Source organism: Megachile rotundata, chromosome 6 (genome assembly GCF_050947335.1).
Source record: "Megachile rotundata isolate GNS110a chromosome 6, iyMegRotu1, whole genome shotgun sequence".
NCBI classification, from domain to species: Eukaryota; Metazoa; Arthropoda; class Insecta; order Hymenoptera; family Megachilidae; genus Megachile; species Megachile rotundata.
Genome location: NC_134988.1, coordinates 13726238 through 13741156, shown reverse-complemented (window position 1 = coordinate 13741156; position 14919 = coordinate 13726238). Strand labels below are relative to the sequence as shown.

Genomic DNA, 14919 nt, shown 5'->3' with positions numbered 1-14919 from the left:
TTCATACCTGGTTGGTCCGGATCATTGTTCTCTTCAGCAGCTGCAAGCTTAGCAAAGTCTAAAAAAAATTGCCAAACGAAAAGATAAAAGCATGCGATAAACGATTAGATGTAATTACGAGAGGTCATTTACATCTAAAAATAAAAAAGAAGGTACGAAACGTTCACAAAAAGACAAAATAACATCGAGTTCTTTTTATAAATTAATAGACACACTAATAAAACGTTATTGAATCATTTTTATCACCGTACTATAAACAGGTATTTAAGGGTATAATAAAAGAACACCATACCATGAAATATTTTCAAAAAAAGAGGAAAGTGTGTTGAAAGATGAAATATGTGCAGTAAAGAGATTTGTTGAGAAGTGCAACATAAAATTTCTAATCGTGGACCCCTTGCAATTTTTCCCAGGAAGCGTAGAAAATTTTTGTGAACCCACACGGGTGTCTACTATTATACCTTATGTAACCATGTTCATCGTGCATTAACCTAAAATCCTACACCTGTGCAGCTATCATTGAAGGGATGAAGAAATGCAAAGTTGAACATTTACCCACACAAATATTTTTAAGCTGATACTTCCTGAGTGCAGTAAGTACAAGATCCCGTTAGTAGACACCCTTTAGAATAAATAGAAAGACAGAGCTATCTAATCCCTTACATTTAACCCTTTGACTACTGCTCACCTTTGACATATGCAAACTCATTACTTTTTTCTTTTTATAACAGGCTATTGAAACAAATCACTTGTATTATTAAATTTATGAAGGAGTCTATGTTAAAATAATTCTTAATCAAGTTATCTAGAAGCAGCTTAAAATCAAGGTAGTAAATGAAATATTGATTGAGTATAAATTAAGTTATCTGGAAATAGCTATTAATCAAAGTACTGATTAAAGTACTGATTGGATACAAATTAAGTTATCTGGAAATAGCTATTAATCAGGGTAAGAATTAAAATATTACTTAAGTGCAAATCAAGGTACACAACAATAGTCATTAATCAAGGTATTAATTGAAATATTGATTGATTGTCAATTATCTGAAAATTAATCAAGGTACCACCTAAAATATTAACCAAGTATAAATTACCTTGACAACAACTATTTAGTTGTTAATCAAATTATTATTTAAAATATCAAGAAAGTTACCTAAAAATAGCTATCAATCAAGTTACTAAATAAAATATCCCCCAAACATAAATAACTAAAAGTAACACATCAATACTTAACAACTAAAACTGCCCTCATACCCCAATTCTCCTCACATATCTTTTCACATAGCCCACATAATCAAAGGGTTAATTCACGGCGTTAAAAGCATCCCTCGTGCTTCCAGTTCGTCAACCACACCCCATCTTCACAAGTTCAAAAAGTGAGAAAGTGTTCACAGTGCGATTGTTGTGTCGACAGTAGTGAGATGTGACGTTTCCATCCGATTTCAATACCATACCTAACGCGATCTGGGGAATGTGTGGTTTTATGTCGCCGGGTTTCAACGGCGTTGCCAGTGGAGTACTGGGACCGTTCACCAAAATGGAACCGAGGTAGTTCAACAATTTCTGCGCGCGGTTACGGCTCGGTTGGAATTGGAAGAGCTGCGGGTTCTCGTCGATGAAGTAGGTATCCACGTTACCGCTCAGGAACTTTTGGTTCTCCAATACGTTCAACAGGAACGGAATATTGGTTTTTACACCGCGAACACGAAACTCGCGGAGAGCACGGTTCATCTTCGCGCAGGAGGATTGTAGATCGCTTGAATGAGCTATCACCTGTCGACAAAAATTATTATTTATCTTAGGTGAAGCTTAGATGAACTAGGCTAACATTTTATGTCTGATCTCTTGACTGCCATGATCATATGTGATCGACAGTGCAAGTTCAGTTAAATTGTTTACAGGAAAAGGAAATGAAAGAAACTTTTGAGGACTCTTAATACAATGATATGCATTAATAGGTCAAAAGATGAAATCCAAAAATTATATATAGAATATGAAGATTTGGTACAACAAATATATATGTATTTTTGCTATGTTAACACGTTGCCACAGTAAAAATTGATTTTCTGGTCAAATACTATAACACACATATAATAGATTATTAACCCTTTGAGAGGTGACTCTCAGTCACCATTTTATTTAATAAAATAATTTGAAATAAGCATTTTTTTACTGATTCTATAATACGACACGTGTGATGTATAAATATAATGAAACAAAAAATAGTGGAAATAGTAGAGAAATAATAACCTCACTAAAATTCATTTAACTTTTTAAGTTTTGAAGTTGCTGTTTGCAAACAGTCAAATTACCTTCGAGTGCAAAGGGTTAAGATCAAAGGTGCTTCAAAGGGTTAAGATCAAAGGTGCTTCAAAGGGTTAACTTTTCAATGTCATCTTTACTTTTAGATATACATATTATATATGCATGACATTGGAAGATTAACCTTTATATTAACTTTAACAAATAATATATATTATATGTATATATAAAAATTAAAGATGAAATTGGAAGAATAACCCTTGCATACAGAAGCACCCTTGTTCTCAATAATCTATGTACGTCATAGTTTGACCAAACACCTCAATTTTTACTGTGGCAGTCAACGTTTTAAAATAATAAAAAATGAACGTTAACTAGAAGAGATTTACCTTAACAAGAAGAGAATCGTAGTAGGGTGAAATGATCGCACCAGCGAACGCCGACGCACCATCCAACCGGATACCCATACCTTCTCCAGAACGGAACACTTCGATTCTTCCAGTATCCGGCTGGAAGCTCTTCGCGGGGTCTTCCGTGGTCACACGACATTGAATAGCGGAACCTTGAGGAACGATCTTTGACTGGGTCATACCCAGCTCTGGTAACGTCATACCCTCGGCAATTCGGATTTGCGATTGTACCAAATCGATTCTGGAAAAGTTATTGCAAGTTTTTATATTTGTACCATTCGTAAACTTAATTGCATTATTTTGAAGTTTCGTAATTCGTAGATCACTGGACTTTGTGGACTACTTTCCCAGTTTCATTTCAACACAGTCAACGTTTGGAAGCAGAGATCAATTGCTAGATGTACTTCTATTTACCCAGTGATTTCCTCCGTTACTGTATGTTCGACTTGAAGTCTAGCGTTGACCTCGATGAAGTAAAAGTTTCCACCTTCGTCGGCTAAGAACTCGACGGTGCCAGCGTTCGAGTATCCGACGTGTTTAGCCAGTCGTACAGCGTGCTCCGTCATTTTGTCTCTGACTTTGGTGTCCAAACATGGCGCGGGAGCAATCTCGACGACCTGCATTCGACAAACTAATTAAATCTCGTCGTTCACTATGACGGTAGAATAATGTAGGCAACGTTGAATCAATGTGGAATCTGGGGATGAAATATGAGGATCTGGATGAAGATCTGGAATTCTAAAAATCTGAGAATATAAAGATGTGGGAGTATAAAAATCTAGGTACGCAATCACAGCGAATGAAGGAAGAAGCAAAACAATTTCACGTGTGAACGACCATCTAAGAATGCTGGTTAGTTCTAACATAGTGACCTTCTGATGACGACGTTGTACAGAACAATCACGTTCGTAAAGATGAACCACATTGCCAGCGTTATCTCCCAACAATTGGACTTCAATGTGCCTTGGCCTTTCAATGAATTTCTCAATGAACATCGCACCATTGCCGAAAGCAGCCTTCGCCTCCGATGACGCTCGGTCGAACATCTCTCGCACTTCTTCCATTTGCCTCACAACCCTCATTCCTGGAATAACAATATTTATATCAGCACCAATTTTTGTATACGTATATACTGAACTTTTACAAATTTTCTAATTTTATGATTGATAAATTACTTTCAATTTTTGAAACATTTTCAAATTTTCATGTGGGTGATTCATTTGCATATTCGAATAATCTTTCATACATTAAATAAGATTTTCGATATTTCAAAATGTATTACAGTGAGAATCAAAGGGTTTGAGCTTGAGTTTAAACTATCACTATGTTGCACTTTGATGCATCTAAAGATTTAAATATTTACTAAACTATTTAATGTTAATCCTTCGTAGTCGAAGGTAATTTGACTGTTCACAAACAGCAACTTTAAAATTTAGTTAAAAAGTTAAATAAATTTTCTTGAGGTTATTATTTCTTTACTAATAATGTCCACTATTTGTTTCACTATGTTTATACATCACACGTGTCATGTTATAGAATCAGTTAAAAATTATTGTATTAAATATAATGGTGACTGTGAGTCACCTTTCGAGCGCAAAGGGTTAAAATCTGAAAATGTTACCTCTTCCACCGCCTCCATAAGCAGCTTTAAAAATGACCGGAAGACCATGTTTCATACAAAACTCCATCGCCTCGTCTGACGTGGTCACTGGTCCATCTGTCCCCGGAACAATCGGCACTCCAGCTTGTATCGCAGCTTCTCTTGCGGCCACCTAACAATGTCGAATAATAATGACAACTGCTTTCGCACAAATATGCTCAGCCTCTTCCCCAACTCATAGTTTGTCATCGCTATTAGTAAATTTGAACGAATATTTACCTTATCTCCCATCTGTTGTACAACTTTGGGGCTAGGACCGATGAATCTGATCCCAGCATTAATCACCGCCTCCGCGAAATCCGATCGTTCGGATAAGAAGCCATAACCTGGGTGAATAGCATCTACGTCGTTCTCTTTCGCCACTTGGATGATTTCTGGAATGTTCAGGTAGGCCTGAACAGGTGGAAGCCCTCTGCCGACCATGTAACCTTCGTCGGCTTTTTGTCTGTGCATTTGCATCTTGTCCTGTTCGGAGTAGATGGCCACCGAACGGATACCCAGTTCGGTACATGCTCGGAACACACGGATGGCGATTTCACCTGTGATATAATAAAATTATTCTTTGATATTATACTTAATATTTAATGTTTAATATTATACTTAATACTTAATATTTAATATTATACTTAATACTTAATATTTAATATTATACTTAATACTTAATATTTAATATTATTTAATATTTATGTAATTATTACGATAATGTTTAATTCATATTATACTGTTTGTTTGAGTGGTTCATTGATGAAAGTGGAGCAAGTTTTCATAAAAATTGAACTTACGCAAATTTTTAGTCGCATGAAATATAATAATGTAAAAAATATGGGAAATGAAATTTTGTTTAATAGTGGACTTGCTCTGTTTTTATTATTAAGTGCACTGTGATGAATATAGTACATTACGTTATATTATACTCATTGTGTTGATTTATATATTATATTAAATTTTATTATATTTATATCATATGATACTGCACAAGAATTTGCAGATTAATAGTTGAAGCCTGAATGCAAAATATGCGATTGAGTGCTTAGTTGATCCAACGCAGAAATTGAAAAAAAAGAAATATAGTTTTCTTGTTGTGATTTAATACCTCGACCTTGTTTCACGAAATACAGCTATCCACTGAGTGTATTATTGATCTACCGTAAAATTTATGAATGCGTTCCTGAAGTTTCGTGTTCTACGCTAAAAATAGAAGAGCTAACAACTCATTTTGTGCTTCTAATTATATTCGACAGAAATACGAATAATGATGTTTATTACGAAGTGATATGTAAAGAGTGTTGAAAATGTATCAAGAATCTTTTGTAAACACACGATGATAATTTTAATTATACCGAATTAATTAATTTTAAATACACCTCTTTTGTAAACAATTAATCTCGTACCAATTATTGTTAATTAATTATAGTGATTGTGTATCGCGTAACTCGGGACTCTTAATATAAATGAGTACAGAAATTGCTCATTAGTATTCTCTAAAAAAGACAAAAAGTAACTATGAAGAGAACGTTGCGACGTTGTTTAATTGCACGTTGCAAGACAAACATGCGTTTGATCAAATACATTGTTGTCGGGTTAGCTAATCGTTCTTGATAATCAAAATGAAGCATTTGTCATTCTACATTTGCTAGACTGTTATTCTGTACTATTCTATTTCCATTTTGTTACTAGACAATGTGAGTTACAAGAATGTACTACGGGATGCCGCTTAAATTAATGGGGGAATGAAGACTATAGGAGTGTTAATTAGGTTGTGGATGTAGATCCATACTCCAGACTCTAAGGTCCAGATTTGGATCCAATCCAGATTCCAAGATTCAGATTTGGACCCAGTTCAGATCCTAAAGTCTAGTTTTGGATCTGGTCCAATTCCTAAGTTCCAGATTTGGACCCAATTGAGATCCCAAGATCCAGATTTGGATCTGATCCAATTCCTAAATTCCAGATTTGGACCCAATCGAGATCCCAAGGTCCAGATTTGGATCTGATCCAATTCCTAAATTCCAGATTTGGACCCAGTCTAGATCCCAACGTCCAGATTTGGATGTGATCCAATTCCCAAATACCAGATTTGGACCCAATCGAAATCCCAAGGTCCAGATTTGGATCTGATCCAATTCCCAAATTCCAGATTTGGACCCAATCGAGATCCCAAGGTCCAGATTTGGATCTGATCCAATTCCCAAATTCCAGATTTGGACCCAGTCTAGATCCCAAGGTCCAGATTTGGATCTGATCCAAATCCTAAATTGCAGATTTGGACCCAGTCTAGATCCCAAGGTCCAGTTTTGGATCCGATCCAATTCCTACATTCCAGATTTAGACCCAGTCCAGATCCTAAGGTCCAGATTTGGATCTGATCCAATTCCTAAATTCCAGATTTGGAACTAACGCAAACCCTAAAGTTTAAATTTGGATCTAATCCCTACTCTCTAATCCAGATTTGGATCTAATCCACACCCTACAATCCACATTTGGCTCTAATCCAAACCCCAAAGCCTAGTGTACCTAAACTTACCCAAACCTAGTGTACCTAGTGTACCTAAATCCTAAAATCCAATTCCACATCTAACCCAAATCCCATCGTTCCAAATCCAATCCACATCCACTTTAACTTCAAATCCACATCCTAAGATCCAGTTAAGAATCTGCTACAAATAACGGAACTTTCCCTTACAACCACACAAAGATTCCATCGATAACACTACAAAGTACAAAACTTAGGTTACGGTATTGACCCAGTATTAAACATCGTTATCAGAGGCAGACACAATAGTGCACGCATTGCAACGTTTCTCGTTATCGTTCGTCTCGGTTCGGTTCGTTAGTCCATCGTGTTGGTCTTGCAATTTACGTCTCTTGGGAGCCGCTGCCAAAGGTCGTGAACTGAATAATCATACTCTATACTAACCACCTCGTTGAACAGTTTGTGAGGTCAATGTCGTCTTCTATTGAGAAACTACTTTTAGACTGTGTGCTCGTATCGTTAGAACTAAATTAGAGATGCTAGAAAGGAAAATTAACTGTGCGACACTTACGATGTAAACGCTATGTATTATGTATTTGGAGTATCGACTGTGTTGAAGGGTTTGAGTCATGGAGATAGTGATTTATTATTTTTAGAAATACTGTTACTATCAAAAGTGGTGCACTATTTATGTAATGGGCTGACGAGTTATGAAACACAAATGCAATTTAAGTTTCTGTCATATGTGCTCATATGTGCTCATATGTGCTCATGTGTGTTTATGTGTGTCAATGTATGCTCATGTAGGTGCATGTCAGTATATGCTCGTGTATGTTTATGTCAATGTATATTTATACCTATACGTTTATATAGGTTCATGTATATTTACACATGTTATGTATGTTCACATATGTGGACGTTTATCTAGCTCATGTAGGTTCATGTCAATATATGCTCATGCATGTTTATGTCAATGTATGTTTATACCTATACGTTTATATATGTTCATGTATATTTACACATGTTATGTATGTTCACATATGTGGACGTTCATCTAGCTCATGTGTGGACACATACGAACATGTGTGTATTTAATGTATGTTTATAAACCTTTACATATACTGACATACAATTTAAGTGTTTTCACATATGATGTTTAGGTGTATTTGTCTAGTTCGTATATGTTCATGTATGTCTACATGTGTTCACATATGTGGACGTTCATCTAGCTCATGTATGGACACATACGTACATGTGTGTATTTAATGTATGTTTATAAACCTTTACATATACTGACATACAATTTAAGTGTTTTCACATATGATGTTTAGGTGTATTTGTCTAGTTCGTATATGTTCATGTATGTCTACATGTGTTCACATATGTATGTAAGTACATGATCATACATCATGTATGTTTATATGTATATACATGTGTGTATATATATTTATACATACTTATCTAGTTTATTCATGTGCATGAGCATATGTGTACATATATGTGTTTATATGTGCACATGTGTACATGTATGTTTATCTGATTTATGTATTAGCATTCACATGTGTGCACAGGTGTCCACAAGCTAAATTATGAAGATGAACAGATGATGTTATTGGTAATCGATCAAGATATGTTTTTGAATTATATCCTTTTTAAATGTATATCATTTTCGTGCCAAACAGAACGAAATTTAAAAAAAAATGAAAATATTGTCCATAATGTAATAAAGAAATTTAACATGGATTCGAAGGCTGTTTCACGACACCGAATAAAAACAGTTTTCTCTAAAGAAAAAGTGCAAAAAAGAAATCACGGTAAGTAGACCAAGGTAGTTGCCTTTTGAGTAGCATAAGAAATTCTTTAAAATAAAACTCACCTCGATTAGCAACGAGAACGCTTCTGATCGGTTTGTACTGAACATCGGTGCCAAAATTTCTGGAGGAAACCTTGTACACTTGCAGCACGTTCCTGTACCTCATCAACGAATGCCTTGCTCGTGAGGAATGCATTTTGAATAAATTATATCACCAATTACACAAATTGTACTATTACTATTTCACCGTGTCTCGAATATCGAAACTTCGGAAATTTCTAAATCATTTTCCACCGAAACTGCAAACCTCTTTTGTCACGCAACTTATCACTTTTCACAGAAAGAAACACACAAACACCGTATCGAACACTTTACTGAATGAACTCGTTTCGTCGTACCAGGTTCGAAAAGTTCGATCGTAAATCTGCAGCTGCACCTCCGTTCCTTATCGACTTCAGCGTGGAGTGATTGTCAGGTTTCTGAAACAAATATCGAAATTTATGCTCGACAAAACATATCGAAGTATTCGCAACTGCGAGTCAACGATATTAACTCGGTAATCAGGAAAGTTGTTAAACGTTACGACAACGATTGTTATTAGTCATAATGTGTGCGTTCGTTTTACTGGGTATTTGTTTTAAACTCGCAAGAATGTACAGTTTCGAAATATTCAGAGTGTTACGACATCGAAATGCATGGGTATAAAATTTCTGGTGAGGTGCATGTTAAATTATTTTATTTTTCTGTCATGATTAACTTAGTTATGATTCTCTTAATTAATAGTAAAATTATCAAACGACAGTTCAGGTGAAATGACAGGTTCACAAGTTTCTTATTATGAGGTAGACATTTTGTTAAACATACAAGGTACACATTTTGTTAAAGATATAAGTTACATATTTTGATTATTCATTCCTTGAAATCAACATTGATTTTCGTCAAAATAAAACATAAATATGTATACTAATTCATATTACTTTTTAACTTAATTTTGAATTTTAAACTAAGTATACATGCACCCTTAGGTTTAGTCCTAATTATATGACATAGATATCACATGCCTCTTGTATCACTGAATCACAACAATCTTCAATGAATATAGTGATTAAAAAATATTTTTTCCTTCGATAAAAGTGTTTTATCAGTTTATCGAGATTATCAAATATTGCGACACGTGTTTTTCCCGAAACGTGATCCGAAACGTAGCGATGGATTCACGATAGTGACGTAGAGAACACCGTTGGTCAAGAGCTTAATACCATCTGATTCATTGTATTATACAACTCAGCTAGAATTATAGGATAGTTGACCTCTTCACGAACGATTAAACTAATTGTGAGAGAAAATTTCCATATAAATGTTACGTGTGTATTTCATTGTGGAATTTTTTGTGCTGAATTAATTTTTTGACGAGTGCACTGATGTACAATTATCACATTGTAGAGTTTGTAATTAATATATAATTTTTTAATTATTATGGGCTTCATCAGAATCATGAATATTTTATGCGTGTCTGTTATATTTTTTTGAGACTGATTGGAAGAAGTGTTTAAAATTATTTATTTATTAAAATGAAAAATGAAAAATTAGTTGAAAATATGAATTTTTGGTAAGGATCATTTAGAGGCTCTTACACTTATAGTTGCAGTGATGAATATATTTAATATTTTTAATTAATGTATGTTTTTTGAATAATTATGTTGTCTGTATTTAATTAAGAAATGTACTTTTTTGTATTTATTTAATTAATGTACTTTTTTGTGTTTATTTAATAAATTTACTTTTTTGTATTTATTTAATAAATGCATTTTTCTATATTTAATTAATAAATGTGCTTTTTGTATTTATTTAATAAATGAATTTTTCTATATTTAATTAATAAATGTACTTGTTGTATTTATTTAATAAATGCATTTTTCTATATTTAATTAATAAATGTGCTTTTTGTATTTATTTAATAAATGCATTTTTCTATATTTAATCAATAAATGCATTTTTGTGAATTTAATATGAAATCGCAACCCTGCACCTTACACACAGAATAAATTTACACAAGTTATAAATTCTGAGGCAACCTTGCAAATCGTATGATATTTCTGGTACGTCATTGTATACGTTAGCATAATTAACATGTGACGTATAAATGCGATTAATTATTGTTAAATATAGAACATTTAAAAATAAATTTTGAATAACACTGTTTTTGTATAAAAATAAATTTGATGTAAAAATTGTAGTAAATATTGTGATACAGCACATATTAAAATTTAATTAACATTGTAGGAAGACATTAGAAATTTAAATTCTAATTTCTGTTCTTGAATGATCAACATATTATCACGTATGAAATTAGGATTCAAGTTAAATTACATGGTCTGATTATATCAAAGTTACACTCTAACTAGCAACAGCTTAACGTGTTATTTTCTTATTACAGTTCAGAATAATATTGAATAAAACTGCAGGGAGCAAAGTTGAAGTGTTTGAAAGAACAAGATACGTGTTAATCTTCAGTTAACTACTATCAATTTATAACTTGTTAATATAAACAAATTTTCCTTAGTTCGATAATAGATTTCAATTACATTTTTAAATTATTACTAAAATAAAAATGAATTGAATTATAATTAAAAATTCTCATTAAAATTCAAAACTAAAACTTTCATTAAAAATTCAAAGCCAGTTAATAAATTTATCGATAACCCAATTATCTTAAAATTACAATAAAAATTATAGTGTAGCAATGTACTTACATAAATAATTCTAAAATAATTTAAACATAAATACCTCGTAATTTCGAAATAATATTAATAACAAAAATACCTTAACAAAGATTAATGTCAACTATTTCATTGATAAAACAATCTAACTCAAATTTTTAAACATCATCCAAGTTCAAAGTACTATCAACGATAAAAGAAGAACATTAAACAATTGACACTCTAAGAAATTAAAGTGTCAATAAAACTCCTCGTGCGAAATTCTGAATCACAATTGTGTACATATCTCAAATCATGATGTTTTGTTAAAGCGACCGCCGTGATGTCAATTGTTGGACGTCATCGGGCCGAATCATAATCTTGAATCCAGAAAAATATTTTGGACCAGGCGCGATCGTGATTGGCCCGTTAATCAAACGCGATAACGGAACATGATTGATTCGTGTAGGCATAAGGCAAGTTATTTCCCTGACCTTCGGCAGCGTACTTTGAATCCGTGAATCGTGTTGGCTATCGACGACATTCTTATACGATACGCGCCTCTTACAAATAAATAACGCCCGGTTAAAGTCTCCTCGAATATATTGCCTTGGTTACGTCGACGCGAGTGCAACGATATTCATTGAATAAATTAAAACGACGAACTCATTGCGTTTAGCTTTTGTAAAAGTGCATATGACGCTGGAGTTCTTCGGACAGGAAGGCGTACAGATAATTGACAAATTTTTGATTTTTCAATTTTTGGAGTTTTCAAGTTTGCAAGTTTTCAAGTTTTCAAGTTTTCAGGTTTTGAAGTTTTCAAGTTTTCAGGTTTTCAAGTTTGCAAGTTTGCAAGTTTTCAAGTTTTCAAGTTTTCAAGTTTTCAAGTTTTCAGGTTTTGAAGTTTTCAAGTTTTCAGGTTTTCAAGTTTGCAAGTTTGCAAGTTTTCAAGTTTTCAAGTTTTCAAGTTTTCAAGTTTTCAAGTTTTCAAGTTTTCAAGTTTTCAAGTTTTCAAGTTTTCGAGTTTTCAGGTTTTCAAGTTTTCAAGATTTCAAGTTTTCAGGTTTTCAACTTTGCAAGTTTTCAAGTTTTCGAGTTTCAAAGTTTTCAATTTTTCAAGTTTTCAAGTTTTCAAGTTTTCAAGTTTTCAAGTTTTCAAGTTTTCAAGTTTTCAAGATTTCAAGTTTTCAAGATTTCAAGTTTTCAAGATTTCAAGTTTTCAGGTTTTCAAGTTTTCGAGTTTCAAAGTTTTCAATTTTTCAAGTTTTCAAGTTTTCAAGTTTTTAACTTTCCCATTTTTCAATTCTTCAGTTCTTCAATTTTTCAATTCTTCAATTCTTCAATTCTTACACTTTTCAATTTTCCATTTTTCCAGTTCTTCAATTCTTCAACTATTCAATTTCTGAAATTTCCACGTTCTCAATTTTTCAACTTTCAAATTTCCGAACTTGCAAGCTCTAATTTTATTGGACTTTTATTATATTTTTAACTTCAGCAAGCTTTACTCATTCTCCTTATATGTGACTTGCCATATAACTAGAATTTATACCCTTGAGAAAAGCTAAGATATACTAGGATATTCGATCCCTAGTACGTAATACTTGAAAATGGCGTACTTCATTGTGTAATCTACTTCCATCTTGTCTGGATTTCCTGAAATAAAAACCTTCTGAAATCCGAAACTCTACAAGTATTAAAATTTCCCAAATTGTCAAATGTTAATTCCACTAATCCCTAAATTCTCAAGTCCCCAAATTACCAAGTTCCCCAATTCCCAAATATGGAAATTCTCGACTGCCCAAATTTCCATCTTCCAAATACCCATCACTAGAATCGGTCGATCGTGCAGTGATCGATGAGTTGCTGAACCTTAACAAACTAATAAGAGAAAGAAATCTCAGTTTGTAATCCGTCGAGGTCGATGTCAGTTAATGACTGCGCTGACTTTTATCGTTCTTTGACATCGTACGTTTTCCAGAGCAACTTTCCTTACGTAACGCGTAGACTATGAACCTCAGACAAAGCACTCATTTACAATTGTATTGCTCTTGGCTCTTGCATAAAATCTATGCATTTTCTGTGAAAAACACCAACACGTACACTTTGAATTTACATAGATCGAAATAGTGCTACTTGTGTACCATGCAGATTTTATTAGCAACTGCCATTTTGTGTTCACGAGTGCAGCTGTACAGTTATGGCGGTCTAAAGGATTTTTATTTTTTTTTTTTTAAAGAAAAATGTATGGGGTAGTTTGTAATTTATAATGCAAATTGACAGGAGATAATAAATTATAGAGTATTTTTATAATTAATATATTCTGCATTGCTTGAAGTTTCTTATTTAAGTTTAAGGTTAAGTTATTTAAGATTGAGTGTGCATCAATGATTCTTTTTAATATGAATTTTTATTTAAGTTTAAGTTAGAGTTATTTAAGTTTAAGTGTGTGTCAATGATTCTTATTAATGTGAATTTTTATTTAAGTTTAAGGTTAAGTTATTTAAGTTTAAGTGTGCATCAATGACTCTTATTAAAATGAAATGTAAATTAATTGAAGCTATAAATTAATAATTCTTGTTAGTTTAAGTATAAGCTAGTGATTACTTACTTAAATTAATTCAAGTCAGAATTGATAACTATTAATTTAAATTACATAAACTAGAAAATGAAGATTTAATTTTATACCTTGTATAGACACTTCAAATACTTTAATAACCCGAATTAATTTTAACTAGGAAAAATTTCATTCAGATGATAATTAAACTTCAAGGAAACCAATATGATCTCCATCATGTAGAAATCTTACAAATATTTCTGTACATTTGTTTGTACTAAATTAGCATCTCTTTACAACTTAATTTTGCAAGCATCAAACGAAGATATTAAAAATCACATCTAAATTTTCCTATTTCTAATAATACAAAAATCTATAATAATTAAGAAACAATTTATAAGTAATAATAATTAAGGAACAATTTCTCTAATTTCTAAAATGCTCCACTTTATCCCACAAAATAACTATAAACTGTTTCAAAGATTTACCTTAACGAAAGTAGAACGTTTCATAAATAATAGAATATGTATACCAGGAGGTACAACCATAAATTCCAAAGTAACGGAAACTCAAAGTGCACTACATCGAGGTTACAGCTCGCTGCAAACTTTAAACGTAATGTTACAAAGGTTCGAGAGCAACTGCTCTCAGAAAGTTTTGTTATAATGAAAGGGTCTGATGAATATTTGACTCAGGTAGAGAGTTGCGTGCGCATTCTATTCTGTTGTTCATCTACGTGAAATGTATGCATGTGAAATACATTCTTCTAAAATACTATGGAACGTTAACCCTTTTATACATGGGGTAAGGGTTACTACCCCTCTGTATGCACGAAATGTTCGAAGTGGGTCAAGAAAATATTGAGGGACTATATTTTAATACTTGCAGCTGATGGTTTAAATGGTGTTGCAGATATGTGCATATACTATTTATAATACTATTTATGTAACATGTGTGTTAGTGCAGAAATAATGTTACTAAGATGGTGCACATATGTATGTTTGTTACTGTAGATATATGTCTTTTGTGGTACTCTAATGAACAGTCT

General features: G+C 32.8%; 1 protein-coding gene across 2 annotated transcripts in view; it reads right to left on the bottom strand.

Moving 5' to 3' along the window:
• PCB (Pyruvate carboxylase) overlaps positions 1-14919 on the bottom strand; it is a 41967-nt gene that overhangs the window by 18051 nt on the left and 8997 nt on the right. The window contains exons 2-9 of one of the 2 annotated variants that reach the window (XM_003704235.3): positions 8682-9097; positions 4552-4871; positions 4294-4444; positions 3545-3756; positions 3087-3289; positions 2652-2913; positions 1455-1773; positions 8-58 (exon numbers count right to left, since the gene is read on the bottom strand). In XM_003704235.3, coding sequence (XP_003704283.1) covers positions 8-58; positions 1455-1773; positions 2652-2913; positions 3087-3289; positions 3545-3756; positions 4294-4444; positions 4552-4871; positions 8682-8814 — 1651 coding nt within the window. In that variant the 5' untranslated portion in view covers positions 8815-9097. The remainder of the gene's footprint in view (positions 1-7; positions 59-1454; positions 1774-2651; positions 2914-3086; positions 3290-3544; positions 3757-4293; positions 4445-4551; positions 4872-8681; positions 9098-14919) is intronic. The other variant, XM_012287698.2, reaches the window with a different exon arrangement.